At 38.8% G+C, this 20,347-nt stretch overlaps 2 protein-coding genes across 3 annotated transcripts; both read right to left on the bottom strand.

The window, feature by feature from the left end:
• Positions 1-720: 720 nt before the first annotated feature.
• On the bottom strand, positions 721-2,969 carry LOC146475383 (uncharacterized). The gene has a single exon (XM_085115553.1). The coding sequence runs from the start codon at positions 2,257-2,259 to the stop codon at positions 721-723; it is 1,539 nt and encodes a 512-aa protein (XP_084971679.1). The 5' UTR covers positions 2,260-2,969.
• A 665-nt stretch (positions 2,970-3,634) lies between these two features.
• Positions 3,635-20,168, bottom strand: LOC146475382 (A disintegrin and metalloproteinase with thrombospondin motifs 16-like). 2 transcript variants are annotated; one of them, XM_085115801.1, is made up of 26 exons: positions 20,019-20,168; positions 19,678-19,765; positions 18,995-19,281; positions 18,050-18,206; positions 17,336-17,514; positions 16,929-17,012; positions 16,648-16,781; positions 16,025-16,059; positions 15,468-15,573; positions 14,785-14,910; positions 14,052-14,187; positions 13,535-13,627; positions 12,977-13,125; positions 12,139-12,205; positions 11,821-11,905; positions 10,980-11,107; positions 10,205-10,328; positions 9,690-9,779; positions 9,438-9,598; positions 8,658-8,787; positions 8,093-8,219; positions 7,578-7,785; positions 6,736-6,931; positions 5,169-5,471; positions 4,517-4,680; positions 3,635-3,785 (listed from the first exon to the last, which is right to left on the bottom strand). In XM_085115801.1, the coding sequence occupies exons 1-25, from the start codon at positions 20,070-20,072 to the stop codon at positions 4,538-4,540; spliced, it is 3,390 nt and encodes a 1,129-aa protein (XP_084971927.1). In that variant the 5' UTR covers positions 20,073-20,168; the 3' UTR covers positions 3,635-3,785; positions 4,517-4,537. The 2 variants fall into 2 exon arrangements, with proteins under 2 accessions (XP_084971927.1, XP_084971928.1); XM_085115802.1 differs by having other exon boundaries at positions 18,995-19,275.
• Positions 20,169-20,347: the final 179 nt, after the last annotated feature.

The following is a 20,347-nucleotide window of genomic DNA, read 5'->3' as shown; positions in this document are numbered from 1 at the left end:
TTACCAGGCATTTCATCGCGTGGGGCTTCGCCGACAATGCCCTGTTTGTATCGGTAGTTCTAAGTGATTGGACATGTACGTATGTCGTATGGAGTAAACCGTGGAGGAGACATGATTGGGATTTTCTTCCCTAAACCACTCAAGTCGGACAAGAATAGTGTAAAAACTGAATCAGACACTTACTGAAGGCATCGCAAAAATATGCCTTGAAGGTCTTGTTCAACAGCAAACTCGCTTTTTTCACCCCATGAGTTGCAATTTTAACATTAATTACATCCATTTTGAAATCACTGGTGATCCTTGGAATCTGATTGGTCCAAAATGGTGCAATTTATTCTCAAATTGCGCCATTTTTTGCTCTAAATTGCATCCTTTCTTTAGCCCATCAAAATGGAAATGAAGAAACAAAAACAGAATATTAATATTGACGATGATACTCTGTGATTTCAAAATAGGTGTAATAAAGTGGTAATTGAACTTTGGGTCGTGCAATTTTGGTCTGAAATCATACTTGTGATTTCAAATCAAACTCGCGCTGCGCGCTCGTTCGATTTTGAAATCACGCGTATGATTTCAGACCAAATTGCACTCCACTCAGTTCAATTACCATAATTTATATAACGGCCGTTTAAACGGGCAGTCTACCTTTCGATGCGAATGGGTCTTAACTTGTCTCAAACAACAGTCAAGAGAAACAATTTGAAAAAAATATATAAAATTTTAATTAAGGCGTAATTTTGCACACTCACTCATCAAGGGCAAACACAGTTTATGTTTCTCAGTGCCCTGCAAGAATTTGCAAACAGTACATGAAATATAACTTGCTTTCTGAGTTCTAAGACTCTGTCCAGTTACATTATGAGATACACTGAATCGGTACATTCTATTGACTGTGTGTACAGCCCATTTAACCGTCACGTGATCAGTAAATAATCCATCCTGTGTCTTTGCCTCGTGAATGCGGCCGCGTCTAATAAGGTACAGATCAGATGAGCCAACATAAAGTCTAGCGTACTTACAAATCATCAACCCCAAGAGTTGTGCTACATCGTATTGCACGAAAGAATTAGTCCTTGTGGGAATGAGACTTTGAGACAACTTTATTTCATAGCCTTGAGTTCTGAACGGCTCGAATACTGCTCGATTGTTGATTCGGGTGATGATGTACAAAACGTTCGTCACATCTCGAAATTTCATCTTTTCCATCTGTTTGAGTCTGAAATAAATAGTACGATTTAAATTCGTTTCTTCGTCCTCTTTTGAAATCAGAACGGCGTTATATGGCTTTTCCATCTTTGCAAATATTTCCTGTGTCTTCGCCTGAACATACGTACTGAAGCGAATGTAGGCAAAACTCCATTTCTGAGCAAGCGCAGTTCGTTTCTTAGACAGAAATCGAATATCACTGGTGGCTATGGACCCCCCACGGAAATATAACATGTCCTCCTCGACCCTGCTTAATTCCGAGATTATTCCTCGGATAAAAGGTTTTGGTTTATAGCGATCATTGTGAATCTCTAGTTCATGATCACAAGCAGGCTCTGCACCAGGAACTTCTAACGACAAAGGAACGAAGCGCTGAGCTTCAAGAACTTTCCACGCTTCGTGGTTATTAGACGCGGGTAGAAAGTCAACCCAGAAACCTGCAGATTCTCTGTGGCACACATCGTACCAAGACATGTTTTTGTGATCGCGAAGAAACTGTTGACGATATCCACCAACTTCACGAACTTTCACCAGCTTTGACAAGTGATTAAAATCAATAACTGATGAAATTGACACGGTAAATCTTTTATCCAAAATATCAAATACCTTCGAATCAGGCTGCAGGGTTCTGCGCACAATTCGCTGTAGTCTTTTGATCTCGGGCTCACTAGCCAATGTTCTCGCAAGTAAGGTTCTGTTTAACAGTTTAGATATTATGACGGCGTTCTCGAAGGCTTGAAGTTGTTTACTCCAGCTCCCCACTGGTGGCTCGTACGACAGGTATTTCTCTTTATCATAAAACGGTACAAATGAAAAACCGTCATCCACGAAGTCTCTAGAAAGTACAATCTCTTCCACTTGTACCTCATTGGGGTGAATCCTCTTTGATCGACGGAACATTGGCGCTGGTCTGTAGATCAGAGTCAGTGACACCAGAACTAAAACCATGACCGCAAAACCGTCCAGGAGCCTTTTCAAAGATGTTAGTGAACAGTCCAAGAGCACGTTTAAAAAACAATATTGACGGTCAGTAGTAGCGTTTCTCCTTGGCATGTCTTCAGGTTTATTGCAACACTCATTGTTTTACAGCGCAGACAAAATTTAGCACCCTAAGGTTTTTGTAATAAAGTCAAAAATCCTTTTGACAACTTTTGCTAATTTCATCATAATTCGTAAGAGTTTAAAATGGTGTTTAAGGAAGAAAGTTAATTGAAGGTTGTCAACAACCGTGACGTCAGTAAGTGTTTGTTGAAATAACGAAGTGCTATTGGTCCAAAGTGTTGCGATGAACGGGTGACTCAATGGAGCGAGAAATTACCTGTTAAACAAAACGATTAGGTTATTTAAATAGTCTAAACTTATATACAACCCACCCTTTGTTTGAGTTGGAAAATTCTCTGTTAATCACTAAATAAACATGTAATTCATGGCAGACAACCAAAAACACGCTGGTCGATAATCATGACTTGGAAATAAGAGGGTCAATCCTCTACTGTGATACGATGAAGGTCTCTTTCTCTCTTTCTCAAAGCGTTACCTGCTTGACCTCGATCGCTTTTATATCAGGATTTTGTCCATAGGCTCAACATTAAGCTCAGAACCGGGTCATTGAACCGTGGGTTAAATCTGAGCTCTTAACAAACAACGAAATTTTTTTTCCGTATCAACGAGTTTGCCAAAATAAATGTCTGGCATAAATATTCTAGAACTTAGGTTTGGTTCATCAACAGAGTTGATAACTAAAACTCAGGTAAATTGGCCACCGTAAGGAGATTCCGGTGCTGACGTTTCGAGCGTTATCCCCGCCGGCTCTGACAAAGGCTAACGCTCGAAACGTACATATATACATAGATCATCATCATCATCATCATCATCATCATCATCATCATCATCATCATCATCATCATCATTTATTTGCCTTACTAAAAAAAGAAATCATTGAATTTACAAGTCAAGTTAATGGCGTGGAGACCTCAAGAAACCACCGGGCTTATAAGAGAGGCCACCTCGACTGTCATTAATAAATAGACCATATGATGCTGCTTAAGTGCGGCTTGGTCAATTCACGATTTGGCAGATAAAAACTGCAACATTTTTTCCTTAAAAGGTTAAAAAACTAGATGAAGAAGTAATTGATATTTGGAGAGAGTTCCAGATTTTGGGACCTTGGTAAAGGACTGTAACTGTGCTTAAGATTTGTGCGACAAGAATGCGATCGATAGTGTTTGGCTGTTCTGGTTCCATAATTATGCACCAGAATCGCTTTACTGTTGGCCCCATGGCCAAGATTTACTATTAGTTATCAATTCTGCCGTTGATAAAACCTACTTTCCACTGAAGCAGCACCGCAGTTTCCTTAGAGACTAACGCCCTAATTCTAGAACTTAGTTTGGTTTGCCAGTCAGTGTAGAAAATGGGGCGACCAAGGTGTGGTGTAACGTCAATATTTTATTGAATCCCTTGTTCATTTAACAGATTGAACCAAATAAAAGCAAGAAATTAAGTAAAAGTGATATATATAGCGGACTCTAAAAAGCCGTTGTCGTTTTTTTTGCTCCAGTGTCCACCCTGAAAGTTACCTGCAATGGAATAAAATTGAACTGTCAGTAAATGAAACAAATAAAAATTGAAACAAACCAAACCGTGTAAGTGAGATAAAACCCGCTTGTAAGAAGTAACAGCGAAGTACGCAGGTACTTCCACCTTCAATCGACAAGACTTACGTGTAGGACAAAGCTATATAGACAATTAACCTGAAAGTTAAATTGTTCTTTCAATATTTAATCAGCCCATTTTATGATCTTACAGCTTACAGACTTTTAGGCTGAGAAGAATTTTTATTGATAAGTTATTAAACTCGAATCAAAGTTCACGTTAACTCAGGATTAGCTTAACCGAGCTTGATCAACTCGGCCCAGGTTACATAGGAGTCTAGCCATGAGTTCTGAAATTTCATTGGTTCAGACTTCCTTTGTTCCATGCGCGTGACACACACGTGACACATACTTAAAAATATTTCTATAGCCGAAGTTGAATCATATTCCACAATCTAAGGTTGTTTTTAAAGTGAAGCAAGCATTCTCTTATCTGGGGATAGTCTACGTAGTAAACTAATGCAGTGGCCATGTACATGTTTTTGCCTTAAAACTGCTAGCTAACCAAATCTTCAAGATAAATTGCCAGTCTTTCATCACCGCAGTCAAGATAATTTGAACAATGTAGAGCTTGCATTATTTTCAATAGATTTATTTTGGTTTCCAACCGTCAAAACATTTAACGAGAGCCATATATATTGTTATTGCAAACACACCGTGGTTTGTGAGTTGGTCGATCATCCAGTGTTGGTTGCATGACTGCATACATGAGAGCAAAGTTTCATCTTGGCGTGAGGTTTTGGCGAGCTGCATTTGTCTTCAGAGACTGTCTGGTTAGTCACTGTATAGATGCAGTCTACAAGTGGTTCTACAACTAAGCCTATAATAAAACAAACAAACAAACAAAAAAGCAAGCGAAACAAGAATATCATTACTATTGCTCTAAACTTAAACTGTCTCTTAACAAATGGTAAACAGATGGTAGAGACTCTCAAAGTTATTTTAAGTGGATGCAACTGGTGTTTGGACGGCGTCGAGTGTGTTTACGTTCCGGTATATTTGGGGGTACGTAGAAGTCGGTTAAAATAAAGGTCAAGCAGCAAACGTCGTGACTCAATTTGTCAGAATCGGGATGAAAATGAAACCACGCCTACTGAACGACCGTATCTCTGGTACCTTTTTAGATCATCCCAGCACGTTTTCTATGAGCCCCCTCCCCCCCCCCCCCCCCCACTCCCTCATACATATATTCTTCCATCCATTTTGTGTGTGATGAAGAAATGATTTCGCCAATGAACTGTATCATCCTTTATGGCGTCAACGTGTGACAAGGAAACAAACCGCTCATAATTACAACGCAACACTTACTTGTAAAGGCATAAACATAGTTATTGTGGGTCTTTCCCACTCCTTCCCAGCAACCTTGCAAGTTGAATCCGTCTTTATCATACGTCTCGTACCCCAAAATCCCCGACCAGCATTCTCCGTAAAACTGTACGCCGAAAACAGCAAACTGTTTTCTCCAAGCGTCCAGAGCACATTTTTTCACTGTTAAACTCATATGATGCCAGTTGATGTTATTACGGTGATTTCCGACCATATTCGGTAATGGACGGCCTCCTATGTTCTTGTCTTGGAAGCAGCCAATCGGGACATAACTGCTACCTGACCCTGAAGGATGACAAATTTGCTGTCAGTGATAAATTTGGTTATTTCTCCTTATAAATATTTCAAAAGAAAAACCACTTAAACTAAACGGACGATAAATTGTTGGAAATGCCGTATAGAGTATTTTCATGACGGCCATGTTGGAGGAGCCAGACAATAAAAGATATTTGCATAAAAGGAAAATTTCTTTCCAAAGGTAAATCACTCTATTGTTTTGCTCCACCAATATGGCTGCTGTGAGCACTTTCTGATGTTTCGAAATCTTTAAAAGCCATGCAAAGAATTTCTCTGATTTCAAGAAAAGGGGTATGATGAACTCTTATTTTCGCTTTTAAATTTCCCGCCTCCGCCATTTTGGATCCCATGACGTTACGGCTGCTTCCTGACAACAAACACCAACAAAATGGCGTCATAAAATCCAGTCAAAATAAACACTCATTTTTTTACATACTACATTTGAGGCGCCTCCGCAGGGCATTAGTGAGCTTACGCAACAGGACGGCTGAGGGAAGAGGGCGGTGAAATATAGTTATTATTATTATTATTATTATTATTATTATTATTATTATTATTATTATTATTATTATTATTATTATTATTATTATTATTATTATTATTATTATTATTATTATTATCGTTGTGTGACCATCATGACATCTTAGTACCTTCACATTTTTAGGCGATTTTCGACTAAAACTGGTGTTCCCTCATCTCTGACAACCTGAAAACCACGAGCGGTAGGAATGTTACAATCCAGAGTCATGAATACTTGGCCGTCACGTTGGGCACATAAGTACAATTTGTGGTCCCACCACATCAGCGTCCTGTTGCGTAAACTAGATATTATCGAAACTTCGCATCGAGCCATAACAAATTCGAACGTAAGTGTGACTCTTCCATTTGTTTTCATTTCCGGATTTAATAAATGCCACGGCTTGGAACTGGATTTTTGTGTGCACTATTAAAATTTCCCGGAAAACTTTACGTTTTAACCAACGACTGACAGTTTTCCTACCCTTCAGACCTGGCCCAGATGATTTATGATGAGAGATACTAGAATTCGAAATACGTGACTCGCAAAACCTCGCGAAGTTAGGGCTGGGTGGACAGTTGATTTGAAGTGAAGGAATCTGCTAAGGCAGAAGCCGTTAGCTAACAACTAATGCAGGGATACAGTACTCTCAGTCTCAAGGCATTTCGGGACATGGAATGGTTTATAATGTGAAAAGCGCTCCTTGAACAGAAAGCGAATCCAAAACATGGCTACCTCCGCAACTAACGCAAGGGTATAGTACTCTCCACTTGTGACAAGGCATTGCGTGACATCGCGTCCTGTTTGGTGGCTTCTCGCCAATAACGTCACTGCACTGGTCAGCTGTTAAAGCGGTCCATTTACCGTTACCGAGCTTCTTTTTACACTCCACTTGACGAGTTTTATTGCCACCACCACAAGGCACTGAACACTGCAAAGAAGAAGCCCGCAATGTATGAGTAGAGGTTTCGTTAAACGTTTAGAGGGAGCCTCCCTTCTTACAATAAATTCAAGTTATATTGTAGAAATTCAAATATTCAAATACACGCTCATACTTCATTGGAGGCCATAAAAAAGTATATATTACCAGTGTCTTGCTTTTCTAAACAAAGGGTACTATTATCCCTTATTTCGCTTTTCAATTTCCCAGGCGCCGACATTTTGAATTTGATCACGCGACTGATGGGTAATTTTTCCAAATGAAGAAAATATCACGAGCATGGAGTCTCGTATTCTATCAAGGAAAAATCCGTTGGCGATTCCACAGATATTTCGTAGGGAAATTAAAATACTGAACTGAACTTTGAGGAGGACCCTTAATTGTGAAAGCGAAAGTGTAAGGAGATGTATTCAATTTTCTAAACATGCGAAATTTTACAACAGCCTGCATTAAAAGAAACAGAAATCTGTGTTTGTCGTACACTTGTTGGAAATTAAATTCACCAAAATTAACCCTCCACTTTATTACAGTCGCGTAAATTAAGGCTAGAAGAAATTCATGTGACTTACAATTTCTGCATCAGGAAATTCCTTTGAAAAAGCCGCCATTTTGAAAATCGCAAGCGTACGCGACTAACCTGGGTCCAGTTTCCTGCAATCCACTCGGGAAAACAATCAATTTTGTTACACTCTTGTGCCGTGATTGGCTTAGGTAGATGCGCGCATTCTGAATTGGGTAGAATATTTGTGGCATCCTTAGAAACCACTTGCGCGCATGTCAAGTTGCGATACTGCTGGCCACCTCCGCACTTCTCTGAACACGGGCTCCAGACACCAAGCTGAAATCTAAGAAATATTAAAACCACATCATGATGGCATTGCACGCAACGGTGATTGTGATTATGAATGATCTTTGGAATTGTTAACATTAGTGCAATATTGCTACAATAACTACAAGAGGCCGAACGTAGCTGGCAGAAACTTTCTCCAGTAAGAGCGACTTCGTAATTTCAAGAGACGAGGAAATAGTCACGGGAAAATGACGTGGCTTAATGCTAAAAATGCAAAACAACCACAACAACAACAACAAAAGGGAAATTAAAAAAACAATCTTGACAGACAGAAACAAAGAAAGAAAACAGCTTTTACCTACCGTTTGGGGCAAGGAGCCTGGTTACATGGTATAGATTCTGCTGGCTTGGAACTGACATCACAATAAACTGGGGTCACCTCAGTATTATCGTCATCACGATGACACGTGACTTTGATGAGCTGAATCCCTGACGAGAAAGATGTTAAATACTCAAGGCTAAGAACGGCATAGACGGTTCACTGTTCGGCTATGTTCTGTATGCTGTCCAAGTTTACATGCCGAGTTCGTTGAGTTGACAATAAATAAGGACAAGAGTGGAATCTAGCTGGAGGCTAAACAACGGGAGCTTAAAGGGCGGAAAATGGACAGTTCCGACTATGCTCACCTCTTCATTCAATGAGCTCGGCGATCGAACTCGGCCATCAACAAAATAACTGGCGTATGACGTCATCAAAGATGGAGGATTTGGCAATTTTGAATTGTTTTTCCTTGTTAAAGAAATTTAAATGCAAAAAAATTGTTCGTTTCACACACCATACATCCAGAATAAGATATATTTAAAATTTTGTTGTTTTAAGTCGACGATAATTTGATACCTACCAAGGCTTGTTGATTCATGTCTTACCTCCAGCACACGAGGCGCTACAGCTGCCCTCATTCTTTTGCTTCCAGATGAACTTTGCACTTGTAGCATTTCCAGGAGTGTAGAAAGTGTACAGGATACCAGGATTAACATGGTATCCAGAATAAACGAACTGATGACATGGCAAGAAAAAAGATCCTTTTAGATTGAGGAGTAAGTCCCGCGGAACCTATTCTAGGGCGGGGCTTCTCACAGCAACTAGTTCCGGGGATTTATCCCATCGTGGGAACTAACCATTTTCGTCGCATACGCAAGTCGTAGGGTCAAAGTTTGGTCCCTAAGACTTGACCCACGACTTCGAACCGGTTCGAATTGAAGGGACAAGTCCCCTGGTCTTGTACTCTTAAATTTATGGTAATGGTAATGCATTTATATACCGCATTTTTTTGTTCATATATAAATTCAAATGCGGTTTACATCAGAATATGTCCATTAGCGACCTCATCCTACCCACCCAACCCATGAAATCATGAAACAGCACAAAGGCCAGACCAGCACACCGGGAACTCCATGCCCTACTCTACTCTTATTTCTTCGTGTAAACTGTTCGTTGGAGAAGTTCCTGCTACCCGGTGGTCCCCTTGTGTTTACAAAACTCTTCAAGGGACTTGCTGCCAGGGAATTGTACGCTTGATTCCTGTGTGCCGACCTATACATATAGCCATGTATGCACTGTAATCCATGTCAAAAATTACTTAACAATAACTTAACTATAATTACTTTGGTGAACTTCAAGGCAAATTAAAGTCAGTGAATCATAACCTTAGCTTGAAGTGCCTCGTTGGTTGGTCCTCGGATGTCAATAATCTCCGCGTCATTGTACTTGCTCATGTAGTGGTAGATTGATGTTCCAGCTGCCTTGTATGTAGCAGTCCAGCTTGGCACAGGGACGTAGTATTTACCTGTTTGGTTGGATGCTACACCTAGGAAAGTTAGCGACAGAGGCAAATTAAGGGACTAATGTTTATTTATATCAATTGAATTTAAATTGTGTAAGGTTCGTGTTCTACATACTCAAGAAATTGTACGATTTGCTCATCTCACGAATCAAGACTCTTGTTGCTCCCTTTGGAATGATGACCATAGTGTCTCCTTTTCTGGGCCCTGCCAAATGTTAACGCAAGACTATAATTAAGCTATATTAACTTACATTAAGGTAAGGCAACAGATATGTCTGAGTAAATGGCTTTTAACCTTTAATAAAAAATACGATAAGGTTCTGTAAACATCCCCTATAGCTACATGCAATGAAATGAATGTGATGGAATATTTTAAGCCTGGTGAATAAGTGAGAATGATGTATTATTCAGTAAGTGACAAAGGCATACTCGGCAAAAAAAAACCGAGTGCTCCTATCAGGAGTCGATCCTAAGACCTTCTGAACTAGTAATCGGAAGTTCTTAGCTCCTGATAGGAGCTCTCGGAATTTTATTCCGAGTGTGCCTGTGTCACTCACTGAATAACACTTCATTATCCCCTATATCTATTCATAACATGTACAAAAAGTGAATAGCGATTTTTTTTCTTACCGTACACTCGATAGTCCTTAGTGTACGATCTTTTTGTTAAGACGCAAGAACCACCATCTCTTCCACAATTTAGACATCGATCGTACACCTTTTCAGATCTCAGTTTCTTATCACAGCCAACTTTCTACACGTTGAATGAGAAAATGTAATAAGGATTAATCAATCAATCAATCAATCAATCAATCAATCAATCAATCAATCAATCGCTCGATGAACCAACCAACCATACCGTCAATCAGCCAATCAACGATTGAATGAATGAATCAATCAATGAATCATTCGCTAAATCAATGCATGAGTAAATTAATTCTTCGATCAATTTCTCAGCTATAGCAGGATTCCCAAGATATGAATTGTGACTTGTAAAATGGGGGTCCTGCGATACAGAATTCGGCAGTGCACAAGGGGTTCAAACACGCTAACTTGCATTGTAAAATGGCTAAACTGGAAGGCATAAATGAGTGAGACAGTAAGTGTTTTATAAATCTGAACGCACGAACGATGGAATGGCTGGGTAGCTAGGTGGTTGGATGAAAGGAGGCCGCTGAAAATGATTACTGATCGATCATCAATCAATCAATCAATCAGGCAGTCCATCAATTAATTAATTAATTAATCAATCAATCAATCAACCAATCAGTCTTCATTTTTCTAAGAGAGTGAGGTGAGGTTGGAAAATACTTCATCACACTGTACGTAAAAAATGAATGGTTGGTTGAGAAGTTATAACGTAACCTCAGGTAAATGGCCGAGAAAACAGTCAATACGTACTTACATTACATTTTCCTTCAATACAAACATCGTAGACATACGGATTACGTTCACACCTAGTCCCATCCTTCACATGACCAAAATAGTATCCTCTCCTTCCATGTACGCATGCTAAAGTGCACTTTTGAGCCCCTAGTAACAAGAACAAAAATTCACTATTTTCATCCACTAAAAAGTACCCATTGTTAATTAATAAATTGATAATTAATTGATAATTGTTCGTTATTATTATCATCATTAATAATAATTAACAGATAACAGTCTATTATCTGTGAACCTCCTTCCAGAACATTTCGATAGACGTTAAACTAGAGCCAGTAGGCACTCAACCGTCACCTGTAAGCATATTCTGCGACGTTTTTTGACTACGTGAAGTTGTAAACCATAAAATATAGATTCTATATTCTGTAATGTTACGAGTGATCCTGAGTTCTGTCAGCGAACAACCGATCTGCCCAAAAACGATTCCCCCTCTCCGTACCATTAATTACCAGCTCAAAACGATATTGCAGATTTGAAGAGAGCATGTTGATGTGCCGCTTTGCTGGTAAATTCTATGGATTGGTGTGAAAGCACTGTGCCAAGGTTGCACTGACTGTATTGCTTTGCGCTATCAGTATTAAATTGTGCTCAATTGAATTGCATTGCTTTGTATTGCTTTACATTCCACTCCAAAGAATTAATTGCATTTCATTGCACCGTAAATAATGTTGTACTGGATTGATTTTAATTGGATTAGAGACCGGTTTAATTTCTGTAAAATGACAATAGATTAATACAATGATTAGCCTAAGAAGAGAGCGTCTTTGCTTTACAGCGGACTTAATGAGACCAACCACATTCACCTCCTAAAAAGTAAGCGCTATATTTCTTGGACCCGCTATTATGTTCTTCACATTGTTGCTGACGAAAGAGGTCCACGACACATTCCTGGAAAGACATAAAAGGTCCAAACAGCTAGTACTCCTTGTCTAACCTGGATGATTAATAAATTTTCCAAGGAAAGTAATGGTTCAATATATGGGTCAAAGTACACCATATAGTTCGCTTTAAAATTCAACATGGTTAGATATCAGGTCACAAGGACTCATGTAGCAACCTCGATCATGTCAAAACGTGAATGATGGGATCACTTGAAAACCCTTAACAATTAGTCAGCACACCTGATTGTTACAGATTGTAAAATGTCCTTTGTTAGATCCTTTGCAATCTTTTCCAAAATATTGTGGTCTAGAGGACAAAGACAAACAAGTCAAAAGTTACTACTCTGAGTGTTAACTTCTTTGTTTTTAAAGTAGACTAAAAAGGCATGGCCATTACCCTTAAGCACCTTGCCACCAAGTCTTGCTGCCTCAAAGGCGGGGCTCGAATGGCTTCACGAGTGGATAAATTTCCCACCTGTTGCTATAGCCCGTTGTAATCTCAAAATGTGGACCACTCTTCCAACCTCAAGATCTTCCTCCTGAATTTTTGTCAACTTTGGAAATATATTGAATAAAATATTGCATTGCTAGGCAACTACACAGCACACCATCATACTATGTCAAAAGGTCCCGAACCCGGTTGCCTAAACATCTTAAGATGATGCGTTCCCTGTCTTCTGAGAAATTATCTTGTGAACGAGCTCTCTTTGTGTTCCCTGTACTCAGTGAGCCGTTTTCAATCGAATGTCTAATATGGCACTCGAGAAAATCCTTCTGAAGATAGAGAATGGTTGCCGAACTTGACACTCCCTTTTCCCACTATGTTGAAGAGTTACAAATGTCAACAAAATGGCATCCAGATTTTATCCACCCTTATCCACCATTTACATCCGGTTTTTACTTGGAAGAGCTGTTGAACCAAAAAAAAAAAAACCTTTCCGAAAATCAAAGTCGAAGCGTCGTCAGCGCGGTGATTATGTCAACAGCCATGATAGCTTTGAGTCACATAACGAAGTGTCAGTAATGGGGTACTGTTTTAACACAGCATAACAAATAGTGTCATAAATTAAAAACTTACGTTGGATTGTTACATTGTCGGCTTCTGTATTTCACTCCTCCACCACAAGTCCTTGCGCATGCGCCATACGCACCCCAAGATCCCCATCCACCATTTACTGGCGGAGGTAGACTGGAACCTACATTCGAGCACTTGCCAGCACGACACCACTTTAGAAACAGCCAATCACAAAGGAACCAAAGTGTCAGCATATATCATTTTAATTATTAGTTCAGCAGTATTATACTGATTCCGTCATTTAAACAGTATTGTTGATTATCATTTAGTTAACTCTCACTTTCCAGCAACAACAATCCATGACTTTATTTTCAATACTATCATTTGCGCCTTTGATATATATAAGTAAATAAATTAAATAAATTAAATAAAATTTAAAATACAAGCCAACTGGGAGCTGGTCATATTCGTAATATACACGTGAATGATGAGGAAATCCGCATTTCCAATATTTATACTATGGTTAATTTTGGGTAGATTAGTCGGATTTTTCAAAGAAAATAGTTGAACGTTTTAACGAGTCTTCATTTTGAAGCATATTAAAATGCATTGTTATTTTACCTTTCTATAACCGCATATCGTGCCCTCTGCAACTGGCGCTCCTCGACTGTAACAGCTTCCATCCTTAGTGCAGTACAGAGCTCCGCAGCTTTCCTGAAGTAACACACAACGCGCGTTAGGAATTGAAATGGTTTTCAAACTATCATCATCATCGTCAATATCGTACTTGTTATCATCATCATTTATTTATGTTATGCCTGAGTACTTTTACTCTTTAGAGGAGCGTTGGGCGTCAGCCGTTGCTCTTCACCTAATTAACCTAATTCTGTTGTTTTGTATCCACTGGACCTCAGTCCAAGACAGGCTATTCTTTCGCAATTCCTCTGCGCCTCCAGGACTGCTTTTCTTGAAACCCATGTCGTCGTCATTGCTATAGCCCTCGTGGTCATTATCATCACCACCGTCACCATCGTTATCATTAACGTTACCGTAGAAATAATCATCATTGTTATCGTTAACGCCATTGGATATTGCAACATTAGATTCTTGCAACTTTCCATCTGCAATACTTACTTACCCTTAGCGCAGAACACGCTCTGAATTCGCCACCGTAAGCCAACTTGCACTGTTCATCCCTGTCAACAGTGTACCCAGGAGGAAGAGTGGGACTGGGGAGCTGTTTCAGTGGCTTATTGTGGAAGCATGTATTTTTCCTGTGAAGACGATTTTTAATAGAATAAAACTTTATTTTCTTTCTATTTCGCAAATAAATAGCTTTTAAAAATAAATGTTAATGGGGTATAACCATGAAGGTAGAGCACAACCTCGTTCCAAAGGCACAATTTACAAGGGAAGAATCCTGAAATTGTGTAGAGCATAAATTTCAGTTTTAACCTGGAAAAACGTCAATTATATGGCAGTGAAACTTGTTAAAATGTAATCTTCAAGAGCGTTTTTTGCAGTGTTAATTTTTCAAGGTGGCTTTGAAATCCTGAAAAGTTGTCATTCAAATGAGAGCAACTGAGCAGTACTTCGTGTAACGCTCTTAATTATACTGTGCAAGGTGGTTCAAGGTCAAATAATTTAAATGTAAATGTCTTTATTCATTTGTAAAAAAAAAACCCATCACAAATGTTACACATGTGCCAAGAAAAATGAAGTATACAACTATAAAATAAGGAAGCATTTAAATTAAAACTCTCGAGCAGGACCTTCCCAGACATTAATTACGTACTATTACCGTTTAATTGTATTCAAAATTGGTATAAGCCAATCCTTAGGAAAGTGATCAAAATTATACCTAAACTTACGTAAATATATTTTGCAATCTTTCTCTGCTGCAACGAGACCAGCGAAAGGCATTCGATCCCGATGGTTGAACGGTGTTCATGATGTAACCACCGGCACAGTCTCCTGTGTCATGCTTTAGACCTATGCTATTGAAAGGCAATTGAGATAAAACATCGCACTGAAATTAAAACTAATACCAGACTAACTGAAACTTGTAACCACCAATGTCTAACTTCATAGTCCTGTTCGGCAGGGCAGACCTGCACCGTTTGCAACGTTTTACATCGAGAGGAGAAAAGAACGGTGAACAACAGCACAATGCTCCCAACCCTGAAAAACAATGCAGCTGCAGGTTATCAGGGTCCAGTAAAAATAGAGCTTTTGAAGGGCGCAGGTCTACTGGTTTGGCACCGTCCCTTGCCACGGGCCCAAAGAAAGTCTGGGAAGGAGATTAGGGCAGGTGTGATTCGTAATACATGCTGTCGCTAATGGTTTCAAACAACTAAAACAAAAATTTATACCTAATGAAGGACCTGAACTTTTAAATAAGTAAATGTTTTAGGAATGTAAGTAGAATTAAGAAAGACTTATTTTCCAAAGAAAAATACAAAAATTTACATTGGAGCCGTTATCGACATAATCGGGAAATTTTAGACCTCTTATCATGAAACAGCCTAAAATAGTAGTAAGAGCCATCTTTTACTTGTGTCCCATTTCATGTGCAACAGTGTACGCCACAGTTAAACCGCGCGCTTCATTTATGCTCACTCCCCAGATTTTATTGCATGGTGTATTAAAATACGCGAGACCTGAAAAATAAATAAAATAAAGAAAACAAACCGTGACACAATACAATGGAATCTCCGGGCACCACTGCAAGGCAGACGCATTTCTAAGGCTGAACCCATAAGGATTGGTTGTTATCTAGCAAATTATGCCTATTATTTGAGGGATTTTTTCTCAAAGGGACAAATTGACTTGGAGTCTGATCTCTTGGTAAACGTTTTCGTCAGACTTTAGAACAAACGTCGGGCGTTAACCTGTTGACATTATTTGTTGGAATGATTATGTTATACATTAACAAATGGTATCAATATTTGTTAAGACTGGTTGTTTAAAATTAAGCTATACAAATGGCTGCAGTGTATGTGATCCCTCGATCACTCACGTGTGCAAATCTGGAGCAATCATATGGAAACCAGGTTTTATGCCTTTCACCCCGTCAGATTGCGTTCAAGACATGTTTGCACTCTAACTTACCATCAATATAACAGCTCGTAAGGCCACAGATTCTCCTACAGTATTCCCAAAGGAAGGAAAAAGAGTTGCGTTAGAACATTGTAGAATAGAAGAAGCAGGCAGCTTTATGTTTTCAATGAGATACGTAGAAGTATTGCGCTAAGAATCTCTAAAGGGAAAGCGTGGAAAGCGTTTGGAGACCAACATGTATTGCATGTTTGTCTACCAGCTTCCCGTTTTCTCTCACTGTATATAGTTTCTTCCGTTTACGCGATAAAAGGCTAGCAGTGAAATCCAAGAAATGATGAGGATGTCTGTTATGAGTATATCTCTCTTTTACAAGTAAATAAGTTGGATTACCAGAGTGTGGTCAAGGAGTCTTGATTCTGGTAAATGAAGTTTATCGAGCCTATTGGAGCTTACTACAAGTATCGAGACTATGTGTTGATGGAGTATCCAATCTAATTGCGAGAGGCTAATCGAGTCGGTCCAATTATGGATGGAATACTCGAATCTTGAAAAAGTAGAGTATCAATTGTCTAAGAAATAATGGGATTTTCATTGTGATGAAAGACTGAAGTATCGAACCTAAGCGAACAAATTGGAGTATCGATTCTAAGAGTATATGGAGTATCGATTGTCACCTTGTCAGTAAGGCAGCCTGGTCGTAGTGTCCTTCTGTTCCATCCGGGGTGTTTCGTGCAGCGCTCCATTTTCTGTATTTCCCTAGATACTCTCCTGCCGACCGTATGTTGTTTGTCGCGATATCCATGTTGGGCTAGCGACAAAAACAAACAAACAAAGAAAGAACTTGTACGAATCGATCCAGGTATGCTTTTGAGTTTCAGGTTTAGATTAGACAGACAACGTACATAGCTAAGATGCATCCGTCCTTTAAGTTGAAAGGGTGCTAGTGTTTACTTACATCAAATCCTTCCAACAGAAAAACTTTGACAAGCATCCAATTCACGTTCATCCCAATGGAACTATCTTTGTACAGCCTGCTTATCTAGAGAAATGTGACATAATGGGAAAATTATCATTAAATTGCCATATACCTTGACTGATATTAAAAAGATACATGTCACGTAATTCTTAGATCAGTTGATTCATCCACACTGAATTCACTCAACCATTCATGATCATCCGTCAATCTTTTAATCTGTCAATCCAGTCACTTATCTATCTTTTTTCATGTACGCCGGCTCTTGTATAAAAAGAAAATTTCGAACAAGACTACCGTTGTTAAGTAACGTCTTCTATCATTACACCTGTAAATCCATCTGTTTGTCCATTCATTCATATTTAAGAAATATTCCAAGTTCCAATTACCAGGTTTGCTGCATTTAAAAGGTAGTCAAGCGTCCCATTTCCATAGTAATCACACGTAGTCTTGTCAGCTGTCAGCATGGCTTCTATGAACACAGGCCCTGTATAGACGCTATCATGATTGATTACAGAGTCGTCTTGCTTTCTTTTATCTTGGGCTTTCCTATAGATGTGTTTAATTCCTGGATTAGAAGAAAAAAACATAAATAACTAATTGGACACAGAAAGGATGGCCCAAAAAGGCTGTCAGTTTTCAGAAGATTGTAGGCCAGGTTTGGAGTTTAAGAGTTATGTGATTTAAGACCAGAAAATACGACTGATAATGGGCGCACAACAATTTCGAACATTTGTCTCGGAAAAAAAAAAAAAAACGTACCGTACGGATACCGAGCATCCGTCATAGAGCCATGGTTGATGATCATAGCCTTTATTTTAAAACGATGAGTATTAAAGCTACATGAGCTTGTGGGGTCGTTTGCAAAATTAACTAATTACAAGTAAACTTAAGAAGCTAAAAACTAGGGGTATATACAGACAAAATGTTTGAACTAAATTGACGCTTACAAATATGAAATCATGAGCATAAAAGGCTGGTTAAGGCTTTACAGAAAAAGTATATCAGGCAAAGAGATTTAGCTACAGTTTGACATGACATAAAGGCATGGCCAAGTCACGGCTACAATTTTTATAAAACTTAGGAGGAGTGGAAGTACATACCTGCAATCGGAATTGTCTTCTTTGTTTTGTTAAATATCTCCATGCTTCTTCTGGAAATCACATGGTAACCAGTCCCTTCCAATGCAGCTCGCCAGTGGAGGTGGCCTGGTAATGGCTCAATTTGGTACAAATGACCATCGCTCAAAATGGCGCCACTCTGGAATAAAGAACATTTTATAACCGGTATTCAGAGACATGCTTTCACCATTAGAACAAACATACGGGGTTTTTTGTACAACAACAACAACTTTATTTAAGTGTCGATATCTTTAGCTCGTAAACAGCTGATTGGGGACACTAAAAAATTTTAAATAAAAAGAATTTATACATAAAGTAAATTCATAATTAACTAAAATCTAAAATTTATAACAAGTAAGATTTAAAAATTAAAATTACAAAAAATTGTCAAGAAGTACAAATAAAACAGGAGCCAGCCAAAATTATCACTTATAAGATCTACAATATGCTGGACTTAAAAGATTGTAAAGTAGGTTTGTCCTTGATTTTTCTGTCTAATCTAGACTTTATATATGGTCCAAAGCACTTTATAGAATGTTTCCCGTAACGTACACCGTTAAATCTTGTAGACAACAGAACGTTAAAATATACTGTTCGACAAAAACGAAAATGAGGTGCATCTCCATAAAAAAAGAATCACTCGTTACTCCCAAATTGATACACAGGACTAGGGAAGATACAGCACAGAAAAAAAAATCGAGGCAAACAAACGAAAAGCAGGTCTGTAAGAAACATTCTGATAAGAAATATCTTCCCGGTTTGGTCTAACTCGTGGAACAGTATACTTGTCATATCAAGATTTCCAGCAATTTGTCTTGTTATCAACGTAAATCAAGTGTACGATAGCAAAAACTTTGAAAACTGTATAGCTAAATGGCTTGTAAACTTGCAAAAGGATATGATACAAAATCTTTACACTTTCCTTACCAATTGCCCCTTTTCCTTTTCTTCCCGCACAGCAACATGGGACTCCGGTTCAGACACCACGTGACCGACAAAGAACTGTCCCCTGGGAAAATATATTTCCTTGTTCAGCAGTCCATCAGCTGTTCTTCTTTCAACAGACAGTCCCTTACCACCAATTATGTCACCATTGGGCTCTAACAGCAGTTCAATGTCTTTTCCAAATGCTCGCAGGCTGATCCTCCTCTGAGATGAGTGAGAGCTGCGCTTGCTTTTATGGTGAACAACTTGTATAACGTCATAATCTGGAACTTGAAGGTCATTAGAAGTTATCCCATTTTAAAGCACAGGGGAATAAAAGTAGCCTTCGGATATTATCCGAAAAAATGCGCTATACAAATGTTTTGAACTAAAAGAAGAAGAAGAAGAAGAAGAAGAAGAAGAAGAAGAAGAAGAAGAAGAAGAAGAAGAAGACGAAGAAGAAGGAGGAGGAGGAGGAGGAGGAGGAGGAGGAGGAGGAGAGGAGGAGAAGAAGAAGGAGTAACTTCTACCGAATCATATCGCGAGTTAACTATAACATTTTAGTTTTCAACGTATCACATGCCACCTAAGACAGCACGAGCTTTGTGCTTTTGTTCAGGGCAAGGAAAAGAACTCATTATAATTAGGTAGTCGCATTAACAGCGTGGTTGATTTATATCTCTTACCTGTGTCTTGGGAGTCTGTATCTAGATATCTTATTAATTCACTCCTAGATAAAATCGTGTGCAATTCTGGTGTTAAAGAATCTGTTACCTGCAGAAAAAAAAAAAACCACACAAACCAGGTCTTTTTTATAAGAAAAATGGGTCACAGTTAAATGGCACAATTCGAGGTTACCGTTCCCTTTTCAATATAACATTAACTTGAAAAGCGATATCAGAAATGAGACCAGGTTTCAATTCTTTTTCTGGAACTGAAGATGATTCGCGATATCAATAAGATATCGATTAGCTGGTTAGTTATATTCAAGATCAGACAACATGCCATGCGCTGTCCATAAACGTACCTTACAAAGACATACGAAAAAGACCAAAATCCATTCCAACCTTCCTTTTCCCATTGCTGGCTGGTCCAAGTATTTCTACTCGGGTCGAATTCTAAGAAAACGCAAAATTGAACGCTTTATTTAAAGCCCACTATAATGTTTTTTTTTTTTTTATGAAACATAATGGAAACAAATCCCAGGAAATCCCTTGGATAGAAGAGTTCCTTTGAAACGTGATCTGTCTGTTGTGCGCTGTTCTTATTTTCCTCTTTAACGAAATTAAGAAAGTAACTATACAAAGGGTGTTGTGTTAATAGATGTCCCGAAACAGGTTCTACACTTCCTTCTTT

The sequence above is a fragment of the Pavona decussata genome, unplaced genomic scaffold, assembly GCF_977016875.1.
Source record: "Pavona decussata unplaced genomic scaffold, jaPavDecu1.1 SCAFFOLD_84, whole genome shotgun sequence".
NCBI classification, from domain to species: domain Eukaryota; kingdom Metazoa; phylum Cnidaria; class Anthozoa; order Scleractinia; family Agariciidae; genus Pavona; species Pavona decussata.
Note: the sequence above shows the minus strand (reverse complement) of the source record. Positions and strands in the feature narration are given on the sequence as shown.